The following is a 24,432-nucleotide window of genomic DNA, read 5'->3' as shown; positions in this document are numbered from 1 at the left end:
TTAAAAAACATGAATGGCCATTAAAGAAAGCATAGAAAGGCACAGTGGAGAGAACATATATCAATATTATGTTAAAAAATTGTAGGTGTCACACAAAAAGAGCACTGATTATTGAACAAAAGATGCATCTGGTAGAACTAGTTAAGTGAAGAAAAAAGGCAGGTACATTGTGCGTCAGGAAGTATACAAATGATACACAAGGGACAAAACCAAAAGAGAAGAGTATTGTTTTAATTGAAATGGAAGGAAGGGTGCCTAATGAAAAAATAATAGACTATATTAGAGAACATTATAGAGAATTGATAAAGTACATTGGCTCAAGTTTTCTCATGAATTCTGGGCTTAAACAATGCACACCGGAGTGCAGGTTAACGGGTGCCAGAGAGCCAAAAGACAATACCTAGGGCTTCCACACTAGTGGGATTCGCCACAACATATTTGTATTTCTATTTTATTTGAAGAATAAGAAACTACTTAACAATAACACATTTACATATGGCAGTGGCAGAAGGAACCCTGCATAACCGATCAATGACACAAAGATGAGAACATCTGGTGAGACAAGTTATGAGGGTTTGAGCCAAGTGGCACATAGATCAGGGACAAAACATTAATACATTTGCAATATTACATTATTATGTGGCACTGGTGGGAGTGTTGGGGTCGGGCAGGGAGAAGTCAGGGAGTACTCCCTATTTGGGAAGTAAGTGAAGTTTGACCCGAGATTTGAAGAGATCCACAGTCGGGTTAGCTTTGATTGTGATGGGCAGTGGGTTCCAATGGAGTGGGGCAAGAAGGAAGAAGGAGCCAAAGCAAGCGAAGGCACTGTCGGGTTGAGTGCAGAGGAGAGGCGGAGGGATGAGATGTTGAGTACACAGAGATGCAGTTGGACTGGTACTGAGGAGGCCATTGATATATTTGTAGAAAAGAAGAAAGAACTTGAAAAGGGAGAAATTGTACACTGAAAGCCATACAGCATGGTATGGTTAGGTAGAAGTGGGGGAGGATATGGGTAGGTTGTAGAGTGTGGGTAAAAAAGGTGATGACTTTGACTAGAGGGAGGAAGGAGTAGAGAGGAAGGCACAGGAGGTGGATCAAGCAGTAGTCTAGTTTACTGAGTACAAGGGTGAAGATTAGAGGTTTTGTAAAGTATGGAGTAAGAAACAAATACATGTTCTGATGTTGAGAACTTTAATGCGATCATCAGAGGCAGTGGTAGTGATAAATTATTGCAGTCAGTCAATGGGGGTCATTCCGACTTTGAAGGTAAGTAACTGGCCTTACCGGCATGGAGCAAATACCGCGTCCGTGTAGGTAAGAGCCCGCTAATAGAGGGCTATTACGACTTTGCGGGCACGAGCTTTGCACCATGCCGGTAACGACATTGTCGGGCATGCCGTAAAAGACCCGAAAAAGGCCCTTAGCGGCATCATGTAAAGCGCAGATTGCACTACCGGCATGAATCAAGACGGCATTAGCGGCCATCGCTAATAACAGTCACCGTAAATAAGCGGAACCGGAAGTAGCATCATCACACAGGAACGGGAAAGAGCATGGCAGCCATCTTTAAAAACACAATCCATTGCCATCCTCAGCACCCAGGACCTGTAGTACATTGCTGTGTGCCAAATTCTATCCACTACAACACTACAATGCCCAAGGCATCATGTAAAGCGCAGATTGCACTACCGGCATGAATCAAGACGGCATTAGCGGCCATCATTAATAACAGTCACCGTAAATAAGCGGAACCGGAAGTAGCATCATCACACAGGAACGGGAAAAAGCATGGCGGCCATCTTTAAAAACACAATCCATTGCCATCCTCAGCACCCAGGACCTGTAGTACATTGCTGTGTGCCAAATTCTATCCACTACAACACTACAATGCCCAAGGCATTGAAAAAGGGCGCCTCACGCCAGCGTAAGGAGCGATTCACCGAAGACGAGCTCACCATGCCGGCGGAGACCCTGGCAGAGAATGCCAATGTCGTGTTTGTCCAGAGCCTCAAGAGGAAGGCTGTCATCCGAAAGGAGGAGATCTGGGCACTAGTGGCGCAAAAAGTAAGCGCGGTTGGCAACACCCCCCGCACAACCAAGGACTGCAGGAAGAGCTGGGATGACTTGTGCCTGCAAGTCTGCAACATCCTCTCGGCAAACAGGAGCCAGGCCATAGCAACTAGCTGAGGAGCAAGCTCTCCCATAAAGCTGTCCCGGTGGGAGGACATATGTGCAAGCCTGAGCGGCATAGAGGCCATTGAAGGCGTGGGAGACATGGAGTGTGGCACCACCTCATCGGCGGAAGGAGGTGAGTGTCCTAAGAAAACACTGTAATGCAGAGTATGATGATAGTCCACCAATATGTCTGTCTAAAGAGGCAAGCCATGGCCCAATACACACACATTCACAGCATAGTTGTACGCAGCACAGATGCCTGCAGCAAGGCAATGCCATACCTTACACAAAACACACTAAGATGTTAATGGCATAAGTCACACTGCATGCAGGCCACAACAAATATGCATGTCACATAGCATACGTCTGCCCCAACATGAGTGACCCCAATGGATGCCTGCATTACCCACCCATATAGCAAGCAACGTGATCATCCAAACTCAACTGCCTATTACCCTCTATTGTGTAGATGAACAATAATACAAATGTATGCATGATGCTTCTCAAACCATCACTCATGCCGTCCCTCTCTTCGACCCCCCACAGGCTCAGACCATGACAGCGAGGCCCGGGACTCACACACACAGCCGACCACACCCCGGAAGAGGGCCCGGGATTAGGGCAACAGGCATTCAACCTCAAAAGCCCACCACAAGCCTCGCCATGCACCGCAGAGGAAACCACCTCCAGATGCCACGGCACTGGTGCCGCCAAGGGCCGTCGACACAGAATCCACAACTCCAGTCACACTGGCACAGGACACAGCTGAAGCTGCACTCTCAGTAGTCCAGTTCAGTCGGGGAGGCGGCAGCTACAGCACCCCTTGCTGAGGAGGAGGCGCAGGAAGAGGCGTGGGTGCCCGTGGAGGACGACACCTCTGACCTGCCTCACACACCAAGTCGGCACCATCCCCCCAGCCCACATCGGTAGACTCCGACCACGCCACTACCCCGGAGCAGTCTGGGGAGGGGAGTACAACCTAGGGGTCATGAGTCCCATAGGGGACCCAAGAGTAAATGTGCATGACACCCAAGCACCCTCCACCTCCACAGGTGTACCGGCGGGGGTGCAGCGGCAGGAGGAGCTAACTGCCCTGGTGCGACAATTCGTAACTGACAATGCCCAAGCAAGGCAGGAGTGGCGCGAAAACACTGCCTCTCTTGGAAAGATCATTGCCGATAGCACAAGTAAACTGTGCGAGGAGGTATCAGCCCTGTGGCAGGTCCTCAGCCGCATTGCTGATGAAATGGAGACTGATCGTCCGGCCCCCCAAATGGAGCAGGTGGCCACCCCATCGTCCTCGAGCTCTACACAGACTAGCCCACTACGCAGGTCGGCGCGCACCCTGCGCCGCCCGGACATGACGCCACAGGTGCTGGGAGTGTTGGGAAGTAGACTGGCCAGCTTGATGAAGGCAATAGACACTTGTTTGGACATGTGTTGGGGAGTTGTGGGTGGAGGGGGAGGGGGTGAGGGTGTGTGGGGGAGTTGTGGGTGGGGGGAGGTGGAGGGGGGTGAGGGTGTGTGGGGGAGCTGTGGGAGGAGGGGGAGGGGGTGGAGGGTTAGTGCACTTTCATCATCATTGGACATTTCAATACACCCGTTGTGTTAAAGAAATAACTTGATTGGACATTCATCCTTGCGCATGTGCCATTTATTCATTACAGTGCATAGTGTACATGTACTCCCACACCCAGTGCCCTCTGTCCAACTATCATGTCACCCTCTGCAGCCATGTGTGTCAGAAATATTGTGCAATCACTGCCTGACGCACAGCACGTCCCTCCTGTGCATTGGCACCGCGATGATGTGCAGCAACATCTTCTTCATCCCTTTCATCATCACCAGGTGGTAGTATTTCAATGTCAGGGGGCAGGGGCATGTTCCGTCGGATATCCATGTTTTGCAGCATGACACATGCCATGATGATCTTGGCCACCGTCTCATGCCTGTAGAGGAGAGCCCCACCTGACCGGCTAAGGCAGCGAAACCGTGCCTTCAACAGGCCAAAGGTCTGCTCAATGACCACACGGGTACGGGTGTGGGAACGATTGTAGTCCTCCTCGTGCCTGTTCTGTGGGTTTCGGACAGCCGTGAGGAGCCACGGCTTCAAGGGATAGCCACTGTCCCCTGCATGGGAGGCAAAAAAAGGTATATGTCAGTCGATTCATGATGTACAGCTCTACTAGTCACATATGCCTTCAGATTATCGTTGGTCACATGCACATGTCCCTGGTTGTATACATGCCATTTTTAGGCCCTCAATGTGTCATGTGCCATGGACTAATGGTGTGGGTTGCATCTCCAAGATGATACACGGTGTGCACTGCCGTCTTGTTGCTCATTCATTGTGTACGCATACAGCTGTGTTTGTGTCTAATTTGTGATGTGTTGTGTTCTGTATGATTTTCTGACTGGGAGCGTTGGCAGTAGGCTCTGCAGTGTTAGGCATTCAGGGCTGATTTTTCCCATGGTGACATGCTGCATTCCTGTGGTTGTGGCGGCCCTGTGACAGACAGTGGATTCCCTTGGTCGTTTTGTTCAATGCACTCCTGTTAGGAAAGATTTCATAATTGTAAGTAATTTTCCTTCCATGTGGCAACCCCTAAACTTTTTGCTATTGTTTTTAACCTTGTTCTTGACTTTGCCAGAGAAGTACAGCCTTCTGCCGCACTTCTCTGGGCTTTCGCTCCTTTCTTACGGGGAAACTGACATGCCCTTAAGACAGTCAGTACCGGGGAACGCTGTTTCCCGTAGTTTCTTTTATCGTGTTGCGGCTTTAGTGCAACATGACACAAGAGGGCACTGTAAGCTAAGTTACAGCTCTCTTGGGTCTCTAGCCTTCTACAGGCCCTAGATACTCTTTTAGGAATGTATTTGATCGGTGCAAGTCATTCAGGGACTCGAATGGTGGCAGCGATCGTTTTGTTTATTTTGAGCTCCTTTTGGCGTTCTGAGCACGTTTTACGCACTGAACCCAAAATGGTGGCCTGGCTCCCAAAATGGCCAGACCACGAGGCTCCTTTGTCTTGTCCACTGACCGTCTTGCTCCCGTCACCTTCCCCAGGTCGGGCGACCCGGGGCCTTCCTTATTTGGGCATGTACTTTCCCGCGAAACGTGGTTGCTTTCGCGGGCTTCTACATGTCGTTTGTGTGCCTCCAGGGTGTGGGCTGGGATGTCTGGTCCCAATACACATCCTGGGTGCCAGAGAGTCTAGGGTGGTGTGAATGCCTGGGACCACCGTGGTCCGTGATTGGTCCACGTATGGTATGTGTGTTGATGAGCGGATCTCCCATTGGCTCCCCTCCGTTTTGGCGCGAAGGGAACCGTGGATAAGAGGGAGCTGGAAACACCACTACCATGTCGATCTCCTGAGTTCTCACGAACGAAGGAATACAGGAGCCAAGTATCCTGCAACCAAGAGGCTGGACCGAGGAATCGCTGGTGACCCGCTGAAGGAATCCTCCTTTGCACTGCTGTCGTCCTGTGAAACCCTTTCCTCCTTTGATCGAACCAGAAGGCCTGTACTGGTGCTTCGACCTTTGGAATAGCAGGAAGAGCTATTCCCGGCGACTTCATCATCTCCTGCCAAGTAAGCCTTCGGAAGTGTCTCTGGGCCATCCAGTTGACTGACCAGCTTACAAGGGAGTCCTGCTCTGTAACTGCCGCCAGGTTGTGTTGTATTTCGAGTCCTGGTCACTCTCCCACGCTTCGTACACTTGGCGTTCCCAAGTCTGAAGGGAGGAGTGTACATTTGGCTCGGATACACACGGCCGCTCCGTTGTCCTGCTGCGGCAACAAACTGTGCTGGTTTCGTCGATTGGGAGGTCTTTTTGCTCTACACGACTACGAGGCATTCCCTGCCCTTCTGAACCTGCCAGCTGCTGAAACTAACGTGGAGAAGCCTGGGTCTGCTTGCTTCGGGGACCGGTGAGTAGTTTAGCTAGGATCTGGTCGCCCTCCTGCAGTATCCCATTGCTTTTCCCTGCTGTGTAAAAACAGCACCCTTTTGGCCGTACTCGCGCTCTGCTTCTGCCCGCTGTGGAGGCTGCGCTTGAGTTGCGGAACCTGTTCTCCTTCTGCTGTGCACTAACCCGAACTGCCTGACTTCCTCCGAAGAGCTTCCCCTTTTGCCCGTTGGCACCGGCGTGGCAGGTACTTTGAGCACAAGGCTCCACTCTTCGCAGGGCTCGGACTTCCATCTAGTTAGGTGCCTCTGAAGGCGAACTGAGTCTAAAACATTATCGCACTGCCTGTTTTCCTTTCCTTTCAGGTGGACTACATATTTCGTGCTTTAAACGCTTGCGACTGTGTATTTGTATATATATTGTGTTGATATGGTATGTGTTGGTTTAATATTGTGATATTGTGATTTTCTCGCTACGGTCATTGTTTTAAAGGCCTTAAAATAAATGTGTATCTATTTTTGATATAACAACTGTTTGGAGTAGTTTGTAAGCGCTCTTGCTTTGTGTGCTCATTGCGAGCTTTCAGTCACCCTCACCCCTCTTGAGACCTAGTCTTGACCGCCGCGATCGCTACCTTGATTGGTCTGGCTTGTCCAGAGGTTACCCTGTTCCAAGTAATTAGGTTGGCCTTCTGAACTTCTGCGCCACCAGGACAGAGTTCAGAAATCCATCTTAACAACTCCCATGGATGCTTGTCCTGTGTGCTGATTTGCTGGAGACAGCAACATAATGCATATTCACTGCATGTTGCTGGATGGTGTTACGGAGGGTGAGGTCCGCTGCTGAGTGGTGCACGTGTTGTGGGATGTGGGGTGGTTTACTGTTTGTCATGTTGTGATAGGTGTCAGCCTTACTTCATTCTTATGGGATTTGGGTGTCATGTTCTGTTTGGGATGCTTTGGGGCACAGTGTTTAGTGATGTGCACATTGTGCTGTCACATCAACATTGACACATGGTGGTGTGTGCATCTCTCCCCCCATTTCAGTGCCATGTGCCTGTCATGCAACTTACCATGTAGCGTGGTAGCCTGGCATTCCGCAGGACCATATCATGAGTTGATCCGGGATATCATACACCACCTTCATGGCATGCGGGACCACCAACTCCACGTGGGTGCAGTCGAGGGCACCTATACAATTTGGCATGCCTGCCAGGGCATGGAAGCCACCTTTTGTATCAAAAATCTCCTGGGGAGTCCGTGGCAGGGAGATGTAGTCCCTTGTGTGCTTGAGGAGGACATCCAGCACATGGTTCAGAATGCGAGAAAATAAGGGTTGTGATATGACATGCACGTGCCCCACTGTGTGCTGGTAGGTGCCTGTGGCAAGGAAGTGGAGCACCGACACTACCTTCAATAGAGGGGGGATGGCAGTGTATATTTCAAAGTGGCTGACAATGTCGTTGTGTATCATGTCCACAATGGTGGTGATGGTGTCCCGGTCCAGACGGTACAGGGTGTGGATCTGCTCAGGGGTTAGATTGAATGGACTGACTCTGATGCAAGGGATTGAGGGCTGCCTGCGTGGTACCGCTGGCTGTACTGGTGGGGTATGCTGGGCCTGTCTCACCCTTCTTCTCCTCCTGCGTCTCCTCTGTGGTGCCTGCTGTTGCTGTTGTTGTTGCTGGTGTAGCAAAGCAAGCATGTCCTCCATCCACAGTATTGCTACTACTATTGGAATCATCTTGGTGTGGGAACGGGTGTGGTGTGTGGGTGTGCTCCTTTTGTGCTGGCCCAGACTTCATTGCCTCCACCTGTGCTGATTGTGTGCACCTGTGGCAGTTGGGAACACTGCACATAGCATTTTACTGTTGGTTCACGATGCCGGTATTACCGGTATGCCGGTATCCCCTATTAGCGCCTTCCTGATGCCGGTATTTGCTTTTCCGCCTGACTTGTGAGTCTCTCCCATTAAAGGCATGCCGGTATTGCCGGCATTATGGGCTGCGTGCCCGCGCCCATGCCGCTATTAGAGGCACTGTTATTAACGGTGCCTCTAATAGTGGGGTCTTATGTCGGAATAGTCCGGAGCGGTATGCGATGCCGGTATTCCTTTACCAGCATCGTTTTTCCATTACCTCCAACCTCGTAATGACCCCAACATGTTTATTCAGATCAATTAATCTATCAAACACATACAAATTGATAAATGATTGCAGCTGGAGATCGCTACCAAGGAAGACGTCACAGTTCTGACCTTTGAGCGAGGGAGCAAGAAGATCAGCTGGAAGGAGATACGAGCAGAGGGATGGCATAAAAAGCTGGGAGAAAGAGGACTTCCATTTTTGAGAGTGCAGCATGAGCAAGCAGAGAGCCATCCAGTGATGGATTGCAGTGAGACATTTAGTAATCGGTTCATAGTTGGTCGGATTGAAGGAGGAAAGGAGAAAAAGGTTTGATGCTGACAGAAAAGAAGTCATCATGAAAGCTAAAGAACAAGGTAAGTCTTCTTACGGCACATGTATAAATGGTGAAGAGCAGAGCTTCAAGGACTAAGTTTGTGGCATGCTGACAGGGAGAAGGGTGACTTGCGAGACAATTCAAGTGAGGGCAGAATTTCAAAAAACAAATTCTGGGAGAGTGAAGAGGGTTGGGAGAGTCACAAATTGTATAGCTTTTAGGGTAAAAGTAGTAAGCAAAGTCATTAGCAGAAAAAGGAGACATTGGATATTGGCTGTGGAGGTATGAACAAAGCTTTGATGGTAGATGAACGTTTGCGGCGGTGATTGCAAAGGGAGAAGACTATGTTTGTGAAGTAGGATGTTTTGGCAGTCTAGTACAGTGGTGAGACAGCAGGGGCAGTTTTGTAGGCTAGGCATAGGCGGGGTGTGAGTGATTTATACCAACATAGTAGGCTACGATCTATGTTTATTCTTACGATCTGAATCTCAGAAGTGATCCAGAGCTGAGGATGGGGACAGGACAGTGTGAATGTGGGAGCAGAATAGAGTTGGTCAACAAAGGGAGTCATAAGGGCATTGTGAAAGTCAGGTAAAGCACAGTCAATGGAAGAAGCATGAATAAGGGGGAGATACAGGAGAGAGGTCCCCACTTCAACAAGGTAAGAGGCAAGAGATTCGGCCTTGAATTTCCTCTTTGTCATTGAAGACGGGAGGAGTAGGAGGTGGAGGGACTGAGATGGTAAAGGGAACAATTAAGTGATTCGAATAAGAGGGCCAATGGAGATGTCAGAGGAGGGGTGCCAAATAGAAAGAGCAGTTCAAGAGTGCCCATAAGATTTGGTGGTCTGGTCATGGAGGAACATGAGGGAGTGCTCCTCCACCTTCTCTCACTACCCCTTCCACTTACATGTCTAACTTCTCCCCTGTTACTACATCTGATGTCTCCATCCTCCTGTCTAAAGCTCACCCTACTGCTGCCCCTTCTCATCCCCTTCCCACCCGCCTGATCCCTAAAATCTATCCTCTTCTCATTCCTTACCTCACCTGTTTCGTCAACATCTGTCTCTCCTCAGCTACCTTCCCTTCCTCCTTCAAACACGGTACTATCATCCCTATTCTGAAAAAGCCCTCTGCTAACCCCCTCCTTGACTCCAACTTTCGTCCAATCTCTCTTCTTCCATTCCTTTCTAAGCTCCTCGAACGCTTAGTCTACTCTCAACTCTCTGCTTTTGTATCCAATCTCTCTCTTCTTCCCCCTTCTCAATCTGGTTTTCGCCCAAAACACTCCACAGAAACTGTCCTCACATCTGTTCTCAATTCCCTCCTTTCCGCTCGCTACTCTAAGCAATCCTCTGTCCTCGTACTTCTTGATCTCTCTGCTGCCTTCGATACCGTCGATCACCCCTTACTCCTCAATGCTCTTTCTTCCTTTGGTCTCAAAGGCCCTGTTCTTAACTGGTTCTCCTCCTACCTCTCCAACCGTTCTTTCGCTGTCTCTTGGGGCGGTCGAACCTCCCCTACTCTCCCCTTGGACTTCGGTGTCCCCCAAGGCTCTGTACTTGGCCCTTTCCTTTTCTCACTGTACACTTCCCTTCTTACCCCTATTATCTCTTCCTTCGGTATCTTTCACCATTTCTATGCTGATGACACCTAGCTCTTTCTCTCTTTCTCGTCTTTCACTCCTGATATTCACCTCAATCTTTCTTCCTGCTGCCTCACAGCAATTAAAAACTGGATGTCTTCCCACTTTCTCTCCCTCAACACTGATAAGACTGAAGTCTTATTCTTTCCCTCTGACACGCTTCCCCCTCCGTCTCCCCCTCCTTTCATTCTCTTTCCCCCTTCTAATCTCCCCATCTCTGCCCATGCTCGATTCCATTTCGACTCCTCCTTCTCCTTTACCCACCATATTTCTCTTACCTCCCGCACCTGTCGCCATCACCTATTTAATGTTCGTAAAATCTGTTTCCTCCCTTACCTTCCATGCTACCAAAATCTTAATCTCTTCCCTCATCTTCTCTCGTCTTTTCTATTGATCTACTCTCCTCTTTGGCCTCCCTGCCTCTCATCTTGCTCCCCTCAAATCCCTCTATTACTCTGATATCCGTACTCTTTGTCTTCTCTCGCTTCACGATTCCATTACCTCTTCGCTCTCTTATCTTGACTGGCTTCCTTTTCATTCTCAACTTAAATTTAACTTCCTCTGTCTCGTCTTTAAATCTCTTCATGATCTCACCCCCCTTACCTTCCCTCTCTCCTCTCGTTCTACACTCCCTCCCGTCCCCTCAGATACGCTGATCTCTTCCTACTCACTGTTCCCGCGTCTCCTTGTGCCCCTTTTCGTTTCCGATCCTTTCAGCTCCTTACCCCCCTACACTAGAAGTCTCTACCTCTCTCTATCCACTCCATTTCCTCTTACCCCTCCTTCCGCTCCTCCTTGTAATCTTATCTTCTTCATCCCCTGTCATGTTAACCTCATCACTTCCCTCCCACTCTTCTTCTGCTCTGCCTCTCTTCCACAGTCTGTGGTAAATTGTTCTTCAAGTTGTTATTGATGGTTTGTCTCATGTTTTGCATTTATGCTTCCAATTTTTTCTAATGTATTCTGTTGTTGTAATGTTAAGCGCTTTGGAGTAAAGCGCTCTATAAATGTAATAAATACAAATACAAAGTTAAAGGCAGGTGGCTGCGGAGGACTTGGAAAGGTTAACGTTCCCCTTTTTCGACACTGGGGATGTTGGTAGGAAGTGACTCAAGGAGAAGGTTCAGGTGAGGAAAGAAGGAGACAAGAGGACCAGGAGGTTGATAAAGAGCCCAAACGGTGAGAGGAGTAAGAGGAAGGAGCTGAATAATGATATATTCAAAAGAGGAAGCAGTAATGTCAGACGGGGGGGAAGTGCTAAGGACCTTTTTATAGGCATCCACAAAGGACCAGGATAGTAGGAGAAGCTAGCAGTGTCTGTGTCTAAAGCAGCTAGTGTAGCAGATTCATCAAGGGACGTCCAAGTTTCTGTGATAGGAACAATGAAATTTGAGGATCAAAAGAGTCAAAGTGGTGAGTGATGTAGGAAGACTTATTGAAGTGAAGAGCGATTGTGCATTTCAGAGGCAAAGCGCAAGAGTGGCAGGAGGTGGGGGAAGGACCAGGTGTTGTGCATTAGGTGAGGGAGCTAGATGAGATTGATGATCCTGGGGGAGGGGCACAGCAGGATTAAGAGGTGCAGGGGCAGTGGGAGACAAGGGAGATGGGGAGGGGAGAGAGTGAGGTAGAAGTTAGACCGACTTGTGACTGAAAGATACAAGAGAAGGGGAGGAGAAGAGTGAGTACAAGGAGGAATGGAGCAAAGTCAAAGTGCACAATGAACGGTAGAAGAAGTTGGCAAGTGAAGAGAGTGTAGGAAGGGTGGAGCGCAAAAGGGAGATGGTAGGTGGGTAAGCAGAAAATAAAGGGTGAAAAGGTTAGCTTTGAAGAAGCAGGTGTACATTCTGAATTGGGCTGGAATGGGGCTATATGCCACCAAATGATTGTTAACAGGCCCACAACAGAGATGGTCCTGGGGACTGTGAGGTGATAGCAGCTTTGCTGTGAATGGAGAGTCACTGGGTGGAAGGAAGAGTCAGGTAAAGGGCAAGTACTGCAATGTCCCTGGTGTGAGCAGGGGCCCGGGCCCATGCCCTACCAGACTCAAGCAGGGAGTTGCTGTTAGCTAAATTTGGTCCTATGCTGCCGACAGTCACACAGGGGTGGCGCCCTAAAAAGGAAGCATGTGTGTCACATGACCCCCTGGGAGCCAATCTGAGTGCTCAAGAGGATTTCCAGCCACGATATAGGAAGTGTCTTTAGTGTTGTAGGGCCAGGAGCTTAATTTGTCAGGCAGGACCCTCGATTGTGCACAGGAACACGATTCCAGAGTGACTCAAATATGTAAAAATGTATATGGCTATATTGCCATAGACTGGCAATGTTGCCCCGCCTTGAAATAGGAATTGTTTGCAAAGATTGATGGATGGCCGTTTAGGTGTGCTGTGTGGCGTTTCATGCAGACGATGTGAGTGGAATTATAACAGTCCACAATCTTACATGCGGGCAGGACAAGCTGGGAGATCAAGTGATGAGAAGCAGAGTGGTGGCCTGCATACCACTGAGTGATTGTCAGGAGCTGACGTTTTCCTTGGTGCAGGTCTGTGCTGCATGCACTATATCGATGAGGTTTGTATTAAGAAGAAAGTAAATGTTTACAACCTATGCTTGCCACCCTGAACATTGTGTGTGGGTGTTAGTGTAGGGGCTCCGACTGTGTGTGTCCAGGGGATGTGATGCTTTGAACTCCTCAGGATTCCACCTCCCTGTGTTTTCCTGGAACTGTTTCACTGTGGCGATCAACACTGATTGGCTGGGTGTCAAAAGTTTGATTGTTCCAGGTATATGTCTGTAATTGGTAGTCCCCCAAAAGCTAGATAGTTCTCCCCAGACCACCTAAAGGAATCATTCCCCTGATAACGGTTAAAGAAACTCTGCTGCTGGATCTCCTTGACCCTTGAACTCTGATGGCAAAGTTCTGTTCTTGCAGTGTCGAGAAAGCCACCTGCATCCCTCCCTTCCCTTGATTCAACAGGGCGAGTTGAGTATATGCCCTCTGTTTGGTGTTTGTGCTTTCCCCAAAGATCCTTGTTGTGCCTGAGTTGCCCGGCCCAGAGAAGGAAGCATTCATATTACTTCAGAAGCCTGTCATGACTGTTGCTGCTGCTGGCCAATTGGTTTTTTCAGATGTACTTATCAAGCAGGGCCCTGGTTCTGCTCTTCAGTCATGAGGATCTCCATTTGTCTGCCCTGCAGCCGTTGCCCTGTGCCTTGATCTATGCCTACCTGACTGAGGTCAACACATAACAGTTCCTAAACAAGATCCTCAATAGACCATCTTTGGGGTCCTCTGATATTACCTGGGGTCTATGTTAGTTTGCCTCAGCTCTGGGGGTCCTTTGCTGAAGTTCCTGCATTTCTTGTGAGCAACAGCAGCTTCTGCCGGTGCTAATTCAGAAAATCACTCTGAAGTCTGGTTCAATCTGACTGTGACACACATCTACAAAGTATCAAACTTGAGACCTACTGAGTTAAATCTGGGACTTGGTTGCTTTCTTCCAGCCTTGGCATCTTCTGCTGAAGTACAGTGGTTCCTTCGGTGCTGAACCATGACTGATGTTGATTCTGAACGGCATTCTGCTGTTTCACAGTCAGTGCTGTTGCAACGCATCTTCTGTGACTAGACTGCATCTTTTGGGTCCCCACATTCTCTCTGTGGCCTTCTTTCCACTCTTACAATATGGGGCGGGTGCTCTGCCTGTAGGCCTTGCATCTTTACCGGTAGGATTACATTGGGACTTTGATTTAATGAAGAAATTACTGCATCTTGCTCGCCCAATCACAGTGCAGCTTTATTAAAAAGACTATTTCTGTGACACCAACTCCGGAATTCCCACAGCAATATGCTTTTAGATAATGTGATAGCTGAAGCCTTCTTCTCTATCCTGTTACATTGGTAGCACTGCTCAAATGTATGGTGGAATCAGATTTAGCTTACCCACGAGTTACCATAGATACATGTGAGTATGAGCCCCAATGATTAAATAATTATTTTTAGACTGTGCCCTGCAAGATGTTTCAGGCCCCTAAAGTTCACTCCACACCTTTCGCCTCCTCATTTATCATCCTTCTACAAACAGTTCCAACTTCCACACTGACTTTACTGACTACCCTATTAACAACCACATCTCTCCCTGCAACATCTACCTTGACGACTTCAACCCTCGTAGATTCCCTTCCAGACACCAATCCCATTCTAAAGAATACCCTCACTCCACTCACCCGTTATGACCACAGGCAACTCACCACCTATCATATACACATTGCTGGCAATACCCTGGACATTTTGATCGCAATCAAAAGTCATGTCTCTGTGGATAATTGAATCTGGGTATCATGTTCTGACCACTTTGCTATCTATCCCCTCCATCCTCACACAACCACACAAAATGGAACCACCTGCCACACATCCCCAGCCAGATAAGCCAAACACATTACACACATAGCCATAGCATTTTCATACCACTCACCCTCCCCACAGGCACATCCCTCCTTTCTGCTCCATTAATATAACACCATCATCATACAGGCAGTCAACAAAATGGCATCCCTCAAATAAAAATAAAAATCTACAACCACCGCAAACCGTGGTTCAACAGTTCCCTCCTCTCTATCAAGCAGGAAGTCAGACGCCTAGAAGGAGCCTGGCAAAAGAACCATGCCCCTCAAACAAGACACCCCTCAGACACTGCTACAACAAATACAGAACAGCAATGCCAAGGCCACCCATAACCTACAAATACAGAATATGCAATGTCAAGGCCACCCATAGCCTGCAAGAACTCCAATCCGACACAAATCATACCCAGCAACTATTCAACATCGTCAAGCCCCTCTCTAAGCCACCATCCACTTCCATAAACAACTGGTTATGTAACTCCCTCATGAACTACTTCAACTGCAAAATACCAAACATCAGGACAGCAGTCCCCTCAGCTCTGCCACTCAAACCCCCTCCCAAACATTGCAACACATGGAACACCTTCCACCCCATCGACACTGACACCCTCATCACTCACTGCCAAATTAAAACCAATATCACAATACAGTAAAAAAAAGAAAATCTGCACACTTCTCGGATGATGCATGCCCACCTCAAGATGCATTCAATTTCATTACCAGCCCAGTTCCCCACTGGCTCCACATCATCAATTTGTCTCTCACAGGGTACTATCCGCACTGCACTCAAAACAGGACAAACCTCACCCCATCTCTTAACCCCCATGCTCCCTGAAAACTACCGCCCCATTACTATCCTACCATACCTCTCCAGAATCATGGAAAGCTGTGTAACTTCAACAACACATCACCACAAACAACCTACTCAATCCCTTTCAGTCTGGCTTTCGACCAGAACACAGCATTGAGACCTGAACTCTTCACATCCTCGATGACCTCCACATCATCACAAACAAAGATCTCACAGCACTACTACTCCTACTCTCGCTCCTCGACCTCTATGCAGCATTCGACACCATTGACCACACTATTCTACTAGACATCCTAGCCCACAGGATGAATCTCCATGGCACCGTACTTGACTGGTTCACTTCTTTCTCGCTTACAGTGCACACTTTTTCTCCATACCCCCTTATCGATCAGACCACACCCCTGTCAAGTATGGAGTCCCACAAGGCTCCTCCACATCTGCCCTCCTCTTCAACCTGTATGTTCAATCCCTTAGACAGATCCTTAGCAAACACAACATATATTTGCACCAATATGCAGACGACACAAAAATATACTTCCAAATGTCATCCCCTTCACAACTCCATACCCTCAAAACCTGTCCCTCCATCATCACCAACTGGATGGCAACCCATTTCCTCAAACTCAACCCTTCCAAAACAGAATATCTCCTCATCTGCCTCCCACGGCCCAAACCCAACCTCACACTGTGAATCCAAGAATTTGCTCCGGACAACCCACACATATCCCTCTCACACCTGTAAAATCCATTGGCTTCACGATCGAGCTCCACCTTTCTTTCAAATACCACATAGTCGCTGCCACCAAAGCATGCAATCTACGACTCCCCCTCCTAATCAAAATCAGACATATCCTTCCTCCTGACAATTTCCAAAACGTAGTCCAAACACTGTTCTCTCTAAGCCGGACTATGGAAATGCTCCTCACTGGACTCCCCAACAACACCCTTTTACCCCTGCAAGTCATAGAAATCTCAGCAGCCAGACTCATCCTCCACCTACATAAACCCCTGCTCATGCCAAGCTCCACTGGTAGCCCATTCCCCAGAGAACTGCCTTCCAAGGACTCTGCATTATATAAAAGCCATCAACTTCAAAACTCCATCTTACCTTCAATGACAAACTCACACCCATCACCCACCCAAACACCGGACACGCCAGCCAACACCTTCTACACATTCCACTCTGCAAACTGAGATGTACACAAAAACAAGCATTTACCCAATGGGCACCCAGGGAATGGAAAACCCTACACCTTCACGCACGCACTGCATCCACCATCACCCCTTTCAGAAAGAGCCTGTTGTGAGTGAAAAGGAGGACTCAGATGATTGTGAGTCATTTTTCAAGGGTTTTATTGAAAGAAAAGGAATCAAACGCCTCACTTGCCCTATTTCCATGAGGGAAGTTCCCTACCAGACAAAACAAAACTAAGGGTGGATGGTAAAGTCCAAATGAAAACTCTTTAGTCCGACGTCTGTCCAGCTAACTGGCCCTATCACTGTAAAAAAAACACCTAACATAAAGAAGGAAAAGCAGAGGTTTTGTACACTAGCCTCAGCAAGGCTTACGCCTGGCCCAGTTTATACCTTACTTGTTTTCAATCTTCCAACTTTCCTTTTCCATAGCAGGCTATTCTTTCCAGCCTTGATACCAAATTAAGTTTTGCAGTCTCTCCTTTTGATGAAGTAAACTGTTTCTTGATTCAAACAATTCCATTTATTCAGGATTGCTTGAAAACACACAAACAAAAAACTTTTCTGTTCTTTCCTCCTCCAAGGTGCTTGCACTCCCCAAATTCATATAGTACTCAGACAGCTTTTTTCTTTCACACACTTTATTTTGAATAGGGTGGTAGTCTGCCCTGGTCATTCAGTTTTACAATCTTTTTGGCTTTCTTAGCCTTAATTAACCCTCCTTCCTGCCCCCTTTCATGTGTTAGCTGCATACTCTGGTTTCACAGGCTCCCGTAACCTGAATAGATTCACAGCGATTTCTCATAACGTTTGTATTATTCTCACTCCCTCTTTTATAGGGTATTTTCACACTTGGATTTCTCAGGCTCTCATAACCAGGATATGTTCCCCATCTCTTATTCGCAATATTCATACCTTGTACCGGTATGTCTTCCATCAGGTTTCTCAGGCTCCTGAAACCTTTTCTGCGTTCCCCGTGGGTACGTATCTCTCTTAGCCATGGTCCGATGTGCACAGAACTCGGGGATTCAGGCTCCCTCATACAGTCTGGTCTCAGCATCTGTTACAGTTCTCCTGGGCCACCACAGATCCTGCTTGGTCGTGCCACCACATAAGACAGGTATCTTTCCATCTCAGCTCTCGTTTCCAACCTGCGCTTCTAGGTTGGATAGAATGCCAACCCATAAGAATTTGGTTAGCGTTTCGCTCACCCTCCTTGCGTCTGTTGGCTCCACGGCCCGGCATGGCTCCGCCCCTCCAGGCCGTCAATACTGCAGAGGCACGCCTATGTGTAGCAGTCCCACTGCCTCCGTAGGAGTCTCCTTTTGCCTTCCAATCGGTCCTCTTCTTATAAATGTCACTGACACAATTTGAACTGTGTGCTTTGTTGACCATGGCATTCAGGTTGTGTTCAGCATTGCCTGCAGCTAAGAGAGGTAAAGAAGAATCTTTGTAAAAATGCAGGAGATATGCAAGACTTTTCCATTTTCATAAGCAGACAAGGTGGTTTGGACGGGGAGTTCCATTCTGGAATGGGAGTCCTTGTCCACAAGAGGGGAGTCGCTCCCAGTGAGGTCCCATTTGCCAAGTCCCATAGGGAAGATCTTGCGTAGCGGGCTCACCTCCCTAGCTTCAAATGGGGGGTGGCTCCCTTCTGGGGATAATTGATGAATTGTCCGGATTTCTCACAAGCCTCAAACATACATGTTTCCCCACACATAACCCTGCCCTCCTCCTCCACTGCTATCACTTGTCTATCTTAATCTTCCTATCCTTTCCTGAAAACATTTTGTAACTTCTCTTTTCAACTCCCACCTTTTCAAACTTTGAACCATCTAAGGCGCTCTGAGACACTCTGGTAGGGACAGTGCCAAACAGAAATTCAATTAAAATAATAAAGTAAGATAAACCCTTTGTTGGCTGAAAATACCCTGAAATGATCCCCTTGCATACCCCCTTAGATCAACCACACCCGGGAACATCCCTTATACAGTGAGATGATATGACTGATATGACACCTGGTCTAATATAACTTGTGCAAGCAGATTGTTCCCTGCTCCACCCTCCCCCAGCTTCTCTTTCTTCCCTCCTCTGGTTTTTATTAAGGGCCTTTGTCCCTTACAGGAGGCTTAGACCAGTTTCTAGGTCTATTTAAGGTTAACTACCCTATTTTGGACATTATTTTTTGGCAGACTCACTCATATAATTGTATCTGTTTTCTTTAACCAATTTAGGGTCCTCAGGTCGGTTGGTTGCTTTGATTCTGATTATTGTTTCAGTTTGAGACAGTTCTGTGCTCTCTCCTCAGATGTAAGAGGTATGAACTATTTTATGAATAGCATTATAGATCCTTTGGGGAATCATGTGAGCTGATCTAAACACTGTTGGCCAGTGAGACGGCATCCCTGTAGGACATTTGAATGTGTTTTAATGCTAGTCGTAATGCCTTTTGATTCATCATATTCCATGAATTTCTTGATTTGATTTTGGAACATACGCAACGAGAGACTGCATTATGGGTTACTGTAAAAAAGACTGTATGATGCCAAATATAATGTACTAATATAAAGCGATCACTGTTATTGTCCATCTAGCAAGGGTCTGTAATGTTATAATTATTCATTTAAATGAAGATGATTAAACTTAAAAATAAACCACATTGCCTACTGTGATGAATCTGATGATGTCATCACTGCTTTCCCTGGGATAGCCTCTCCCTATGTGGCCAGGGGACGGCAGCCGCTACCTGATCCTGACCCTGGTCACGACTCTATGAGGAAGGACCACATGGGGGAGGTGACCCTCAGGGAGATCAGATGAAATCATTGGGTTAAGTCACATGCCCTCCATTCACTTCCAGGGATTCTTCATGCCATATTGTCACACCTCTTGTTAGATCTACTCTCAATATTCCTCAACCTCTTGTTAGATCTACTCTTAATATTCCCCAACATACCTCAAAGAACAGTATACTGGCAACTGGGATGAGGAAGAAGCAGAGAGCAATAATGATCGCTCCCAATGGAATCCAGTATCAACCTCTTCAACAGCTTTTCAAGCAGTAACAACTGGGATGAGAAAGAACAGAGTAATGAAGAGAACTAAAACCGGGCATCCAACACAACAATCTAGTCTTTTGGAGAATATGTAATCAGGCCGGGATCTTTAAATCTGTGACCACTACAGCTGACAAGGAAAAGGAGAGGAGAAAGCTGCAGATGCCGGGCTACACTGTGACCTGCAACCACGCTGAGGACCATGCTGAGCAGAAACACACCATAGCAGACGTTGAAGAGGCAAGCCCAAACATTGCAAAGAGAAACTGCGGTGCAGGTGATTCACCGCTCAAGAAGGCAGAGCGGCGGGAACCACGCACTATAGAAAGGGGCACAGCAAGAGTGCAGCGGCTAACGGGATGCATGCCGAGCCAACAAGTGGAAAAGACGAAAACGAAGGAATGCGAGAGGTAACCGGTAAGCCCAGAGAAAACAAATGGGTTACCGGGTTGCCTGCATACATATGCTGCCCTATGAAAATAACAGAGTGAATGCAAACGAAGAGAGGGGACACCATGTGCAACCGGTAAACCCAGTTAAGGTATATGGGTTACCGAATTGCCTAGCAGATTGTGCCGCTTCATGAAAATTAAGCAAGAAACACCAAGGGAAGCTATGAATGGGTTGTTGAACCGTTATCTTAATGGAGAAGGCAACGTGAAAGTGAATGTTTGTGAACAAGACGCAAAAGACCCTTTTGTGAAGAGGGAGGTAAATATTGCAAAGAACTGTTTAATGAGCCAGCAATGGGCTAATATTATTTCTTGGATAAAAAAGGAAAGTGTTTGCGTAATAAATTCCTTAAAGCAGAGTATACCAGGTGAAGTTACGTGTTTAGACAATAAAGTCCTGCCAGGGGAATATCCCAGATGAAGAGAAGTAATAAAAGAGAATCTCAAGTAAAGTACATGCCCTCAAGAGTGTCAACTGTTGTGTGTAATAAATGTGGAAAGAAGAATCTCAAGAAAGACCCATGAGCTTGATATTGTGAACTATTGCATATGTCTAAGAAAGGCCTGGTAAGGAAGAGACCAGCTGGCCTGCAAGTTTGGAACTCGAATGTAAATGATGATACAGTGGAAGGAGAGTCATTAGGAGGAATCGTCCCCTTAGGATTTGCAGCATATTAAAGGTTTAGAGAAAACTTGGGGAAGGTAGCCAATTCCCCCAAAAACTGTGAATGTGCCAAGAGGGAGGAGAGATCATCTTGGGTTGTAAAGAACTTGTCCATTCTTTATTTTCAAACATTGTCACAATACTACAAGGAATCTGGGGAGGAAGCCATTCCCTGGGACTGTGAATACTGTCCATTGGAAACCTTTTTGTTTGATTTTAACTTTTGTGTTGGTTTTGAACATTTGTGCACTTTGAGAATACCCTTTACACCTTACAGTTAGTTTTAGAGTGCGAGGGCCTGAATAGGTATTCAGACACAGGACAGACCCATTTGTTTTGGTTGATGTAGGGAAATACCTCGTAAATTAGGATAGTGAGGCATTTTTCAACCCCCTTTTGTTTTAATAAACATTTGAAGCTACAAACATGACTCCTCTGTGTCTGCGTCTCATTCCTTGCTCCTCATAGTACCCAGGACTTAAAACTGAAGTGGTCAGTTATTGAAGGCAACATTTTCCACTGTTTGTGTCTCCAAGGTTGATGCTGCTGAGGATAGTGGCAACAATGACAGCCACTCTGCTTCTAGTGAACTGCTTGACCTCCTACTACAAGAAGACTCTCAGTCTGGAACCGGGTCTGCGGGATCAGGCAGCGGATCGGCTGAATCCAGTTTTTTAGGCTCTGGATCCAATGGCTGTAGCTCACATGGAACTTCTGGCAGCGTCGTAGGTAAGGAAACGAGGACATTTTACATAAATGTAATTTATTTTGAAATCGTTAGGAATTTGTTAATATGATCACAGGACTATTGTACAACTTTAGCAACTGCTTGACATTTGCATTGTATTGTGTTCATTTATTTTGTGGGCAGCATATTTCGGAACCACTTGGAATCTACTCCTTTTGGCTTATCTCTGCTGTTATGGCTCTCATCTTCCATGGTTATCGCCTCCTCTGGCAAGCATCTTCTCTTCTCTGGTCGACATTTTTCTTTCCTGGGCTACTTCTCCTCTAGCCCAGATCTTTTATGTTCCCTACCCACCTCCCCTCGCCCATATCTTCTCTTCTTGATCCACAATATATTTTCCATGGCCCACATGTCCACTCCCCTAGCCTACATCTCCTCTCCTGTTCCCAACTCTACTCCCCTGGTCCACTTCTTCATTCCCTGTCCTGCCCTCTTGTGCCCTGGCATAGCTCACCTCAACTTCCCTGACCCACCTTTTTCCTGGTTATCACTCCTCGGGTCCACTTCTTGCACAATTTATATTTACCCTGCCTCACTTCTCCTTCATCCTTTCCCACCCTTCCCCTACCTTACCCTTGCCCACAATATCATCACCCCTATTTTTCACAGTTCAGTACTCTTCTATTTCCCAGCGCTAGCCCCCCTCCAAAGTCTTAGCACCCCTCCCGTGCTTATAACCTTTTTCCTGTTACCAGTAGTTTTCTCCAACAGCCCCTCGCTCAGTTAAACTGGGATCTTTATATTGATGCTCTGGTGCCTTTCCTAGCCTGTGCTTTTAAAGCTCTTGTTCTAGTCTTCTCACCTAAGTATTAAGACCTGCCTTCACAACCTGTCAGATTACTCATTTTAGCAGTTAGATGTCTCTTCTTTCACTCAAAGGACCATGCTGTGCTGCTTTGACCACCAAGGTGCTGCCCAACACCAGATGCGTTGGTCACCATGGAAAGGAAGGCAACAAGGGGCGCCTTTGTTACTTGGCTGTAAGTCTGTGCAGTGTGAGAAGGCTTTTTTTCTGGTCACAAATGACATTAGTCTTTTAAGTCATGTTGTCCAGCTCTTAGTGATTGTCAGCAGGTCAAAGTCTAGAAGATATTGCTTTCTGCTTGCATGCACAGGACCCTTTGAGTTCAGTTCCTTGGTGGCCCACAGCTTGCATCCGCCTTCTGTTCGAGGCACTGTAGCAGATGTGTTAGGCAAATGACTACATATTTGACCCAGCCCTGATCTCCTGACACACTGTTCTTTGCTTGATGGCCAGGTTGCCCCACTGGGCACAGTATCTGTCCAGGGCGTCATAAATCTTTATATATGTAGAGCAATTTCTCTCAAAACAATAACGCCTCCCAGAGCTCATAGCACTTAGGGAAATTTTCAAGGTAGCCTCAAAGCCCTTACCCACTGTTCCCTGGTCCTTCCTCCACACTGTCTCTAATGTATCTATTTAAGGGGGTAGAAAGAGAGTGTGCAAGGGAGACCTTGGTAGAGAGACAGAGTGAAAATCAGAGGGAGTGGTCTTCGGAGGCAGAGGGGGAGGGTAGAGTGTAGTTCTTTGCCCCAAGAGACCTTAAAACTCCTCAGGCATGGGTACCCCAAAGTCTCACCATACAGTTCTGTAAATGGAGATGGAGCAGGGCAAGAAGTGGGAAATCCCCTCCATGCATTTCCCCTGTTCCGTGCAAGCATCTGCCATCGTCTCAGGGCTCATCACATTTTGATGCGGGTGGAAAGGCGTGGACCCCTAAAGATTCTGCCCGTCCTTTTGTTTATGCAAAAGGACTGGTGGGCTCCATAGTGATCCATTGCCAAGCATGCACAGCAAAATCTAAGTATTGGCATGGGAACATAGGGCAGCTTTGATTCTTGTGCCATGTTCTGCCTCAACCAGAAAACATCTTTATCTGCATACGCAGGTGTGGTCTGGTACACTAGATATTACCTACTCATCAAAATGAGCCTGATAGGGTGCTTTTTCCAGCTTTGGCAGCTATATAACATAATTTCAGTAAAACCCCTTCAAACTGAGGGATCATTCCCTTTGGATACCCAAAACTTTGGGGAATACAGTCTGTTTCTTGTATTCTGTTTGCCGTTTTAAAAAGAAATGTCCTAGCTGAAAATATTGAATTCTTGAAAGGAAAACCAATATTATCAATTGACGTACTTAATTCACTTGAGAGAATTCCGTATGTGTCGGATAGTGCACACATTACAGGGGTCTGAAACCTTTGACTCCCCAGATTTTTTGGACTTCAACACTCATCAACCCTAGTCAGAATAGTCTATGTTGAAGGATCATGGGAGTTGTCATCCAAAAGATCTGGAGAGCCGCAGACGTCTGCAAGCACTCGCCTTCGACATGGGGCCAGCCTGCACATAGCATGTTGGAATCCCAAGAGGGCCGAGTGAGCCTTTCATCCTTTCGTAATCTATAAATTGAATACTATTACATTGAAAAGAGGGTCACAAACCAAATTGCCCTCTCATTGGTATTTGTTGTCAAAAAAGAGACAACACAGAGTGATTGTGGTATGCCAAATGCAAGGTAGCCCAGTTTATTGCAATAGACTGGTGAAAAGCCAGATTAAAAGCCAAGCTCTCACTCCAACATTCTCCACAATTCAACAGGAAAAAACATGTTTTATAAGCAATATGATGTCACTTTTTGGAAACCTATTGCTCCTGGTCATTTGCTCCTTATACTAAGCTACATATAGAATCCTATATGTGCACAACTAGGGATTGGACAATCGTTATCTAAGATCCCACCTATGATCCATCCCATAAAAAAGTATGTTACTCATCATATTCGAATATTAGTGGTGGGCCCTAAATTACTTCTGCGTTGAAAAAAGACATGTGCTCATCGGTTAAAATGTGGTCACACTATCCATGAACTGGCGGCATGATGACTTGTTTATGTAG

General features: G+C 47.1%; 1 protein-coding gene across 7 annotated transcripts in view; it reads left to right on the top strand.

Annotated features, from left to right (window-relative positions):
- Positions 1-24,432, top strand: part of PER3 (period circadian regulator 3) — a 494,927-nt gene that overhangs the window by 427,430 nt on the left and 43,065 nt on the right. For all 7 annotated transcript variants that reach the window (XM_069610411.1, XM_069610410.1, XM_069610408.1 and 4 more), the window contains one exon: positions 21,299-21,491. In XM_069610411.1, coding sequence (XP_069466512.1) covers positions 21,299-21,491 — 193 coding nt within the window. The remainder of the gene's footprint in view (positions 1-21,298; positions 21,492-24,432) is intronic.

This window comes from Ambystoma mexicanum, chromosome 8, assembly GCF_040938575.1.
Source record: "Ambystoma mexicanum isolate Mex_15411 chromosome 8, UKY_AmexF1_1, whole genome shotgun sequence".
In the NCBI taxonomy this organism is placed as follows: Eukaryota; Metazoa; Chordata; class Amphibia; order Caudata; family Ambystomatidae; genus Ambystoma; species Ambystoma mexicanum.
Note: the sequence above shows the minus strand (reverse complement) of the source record. Positions and strands in the feature narration are given on the sequence as shown.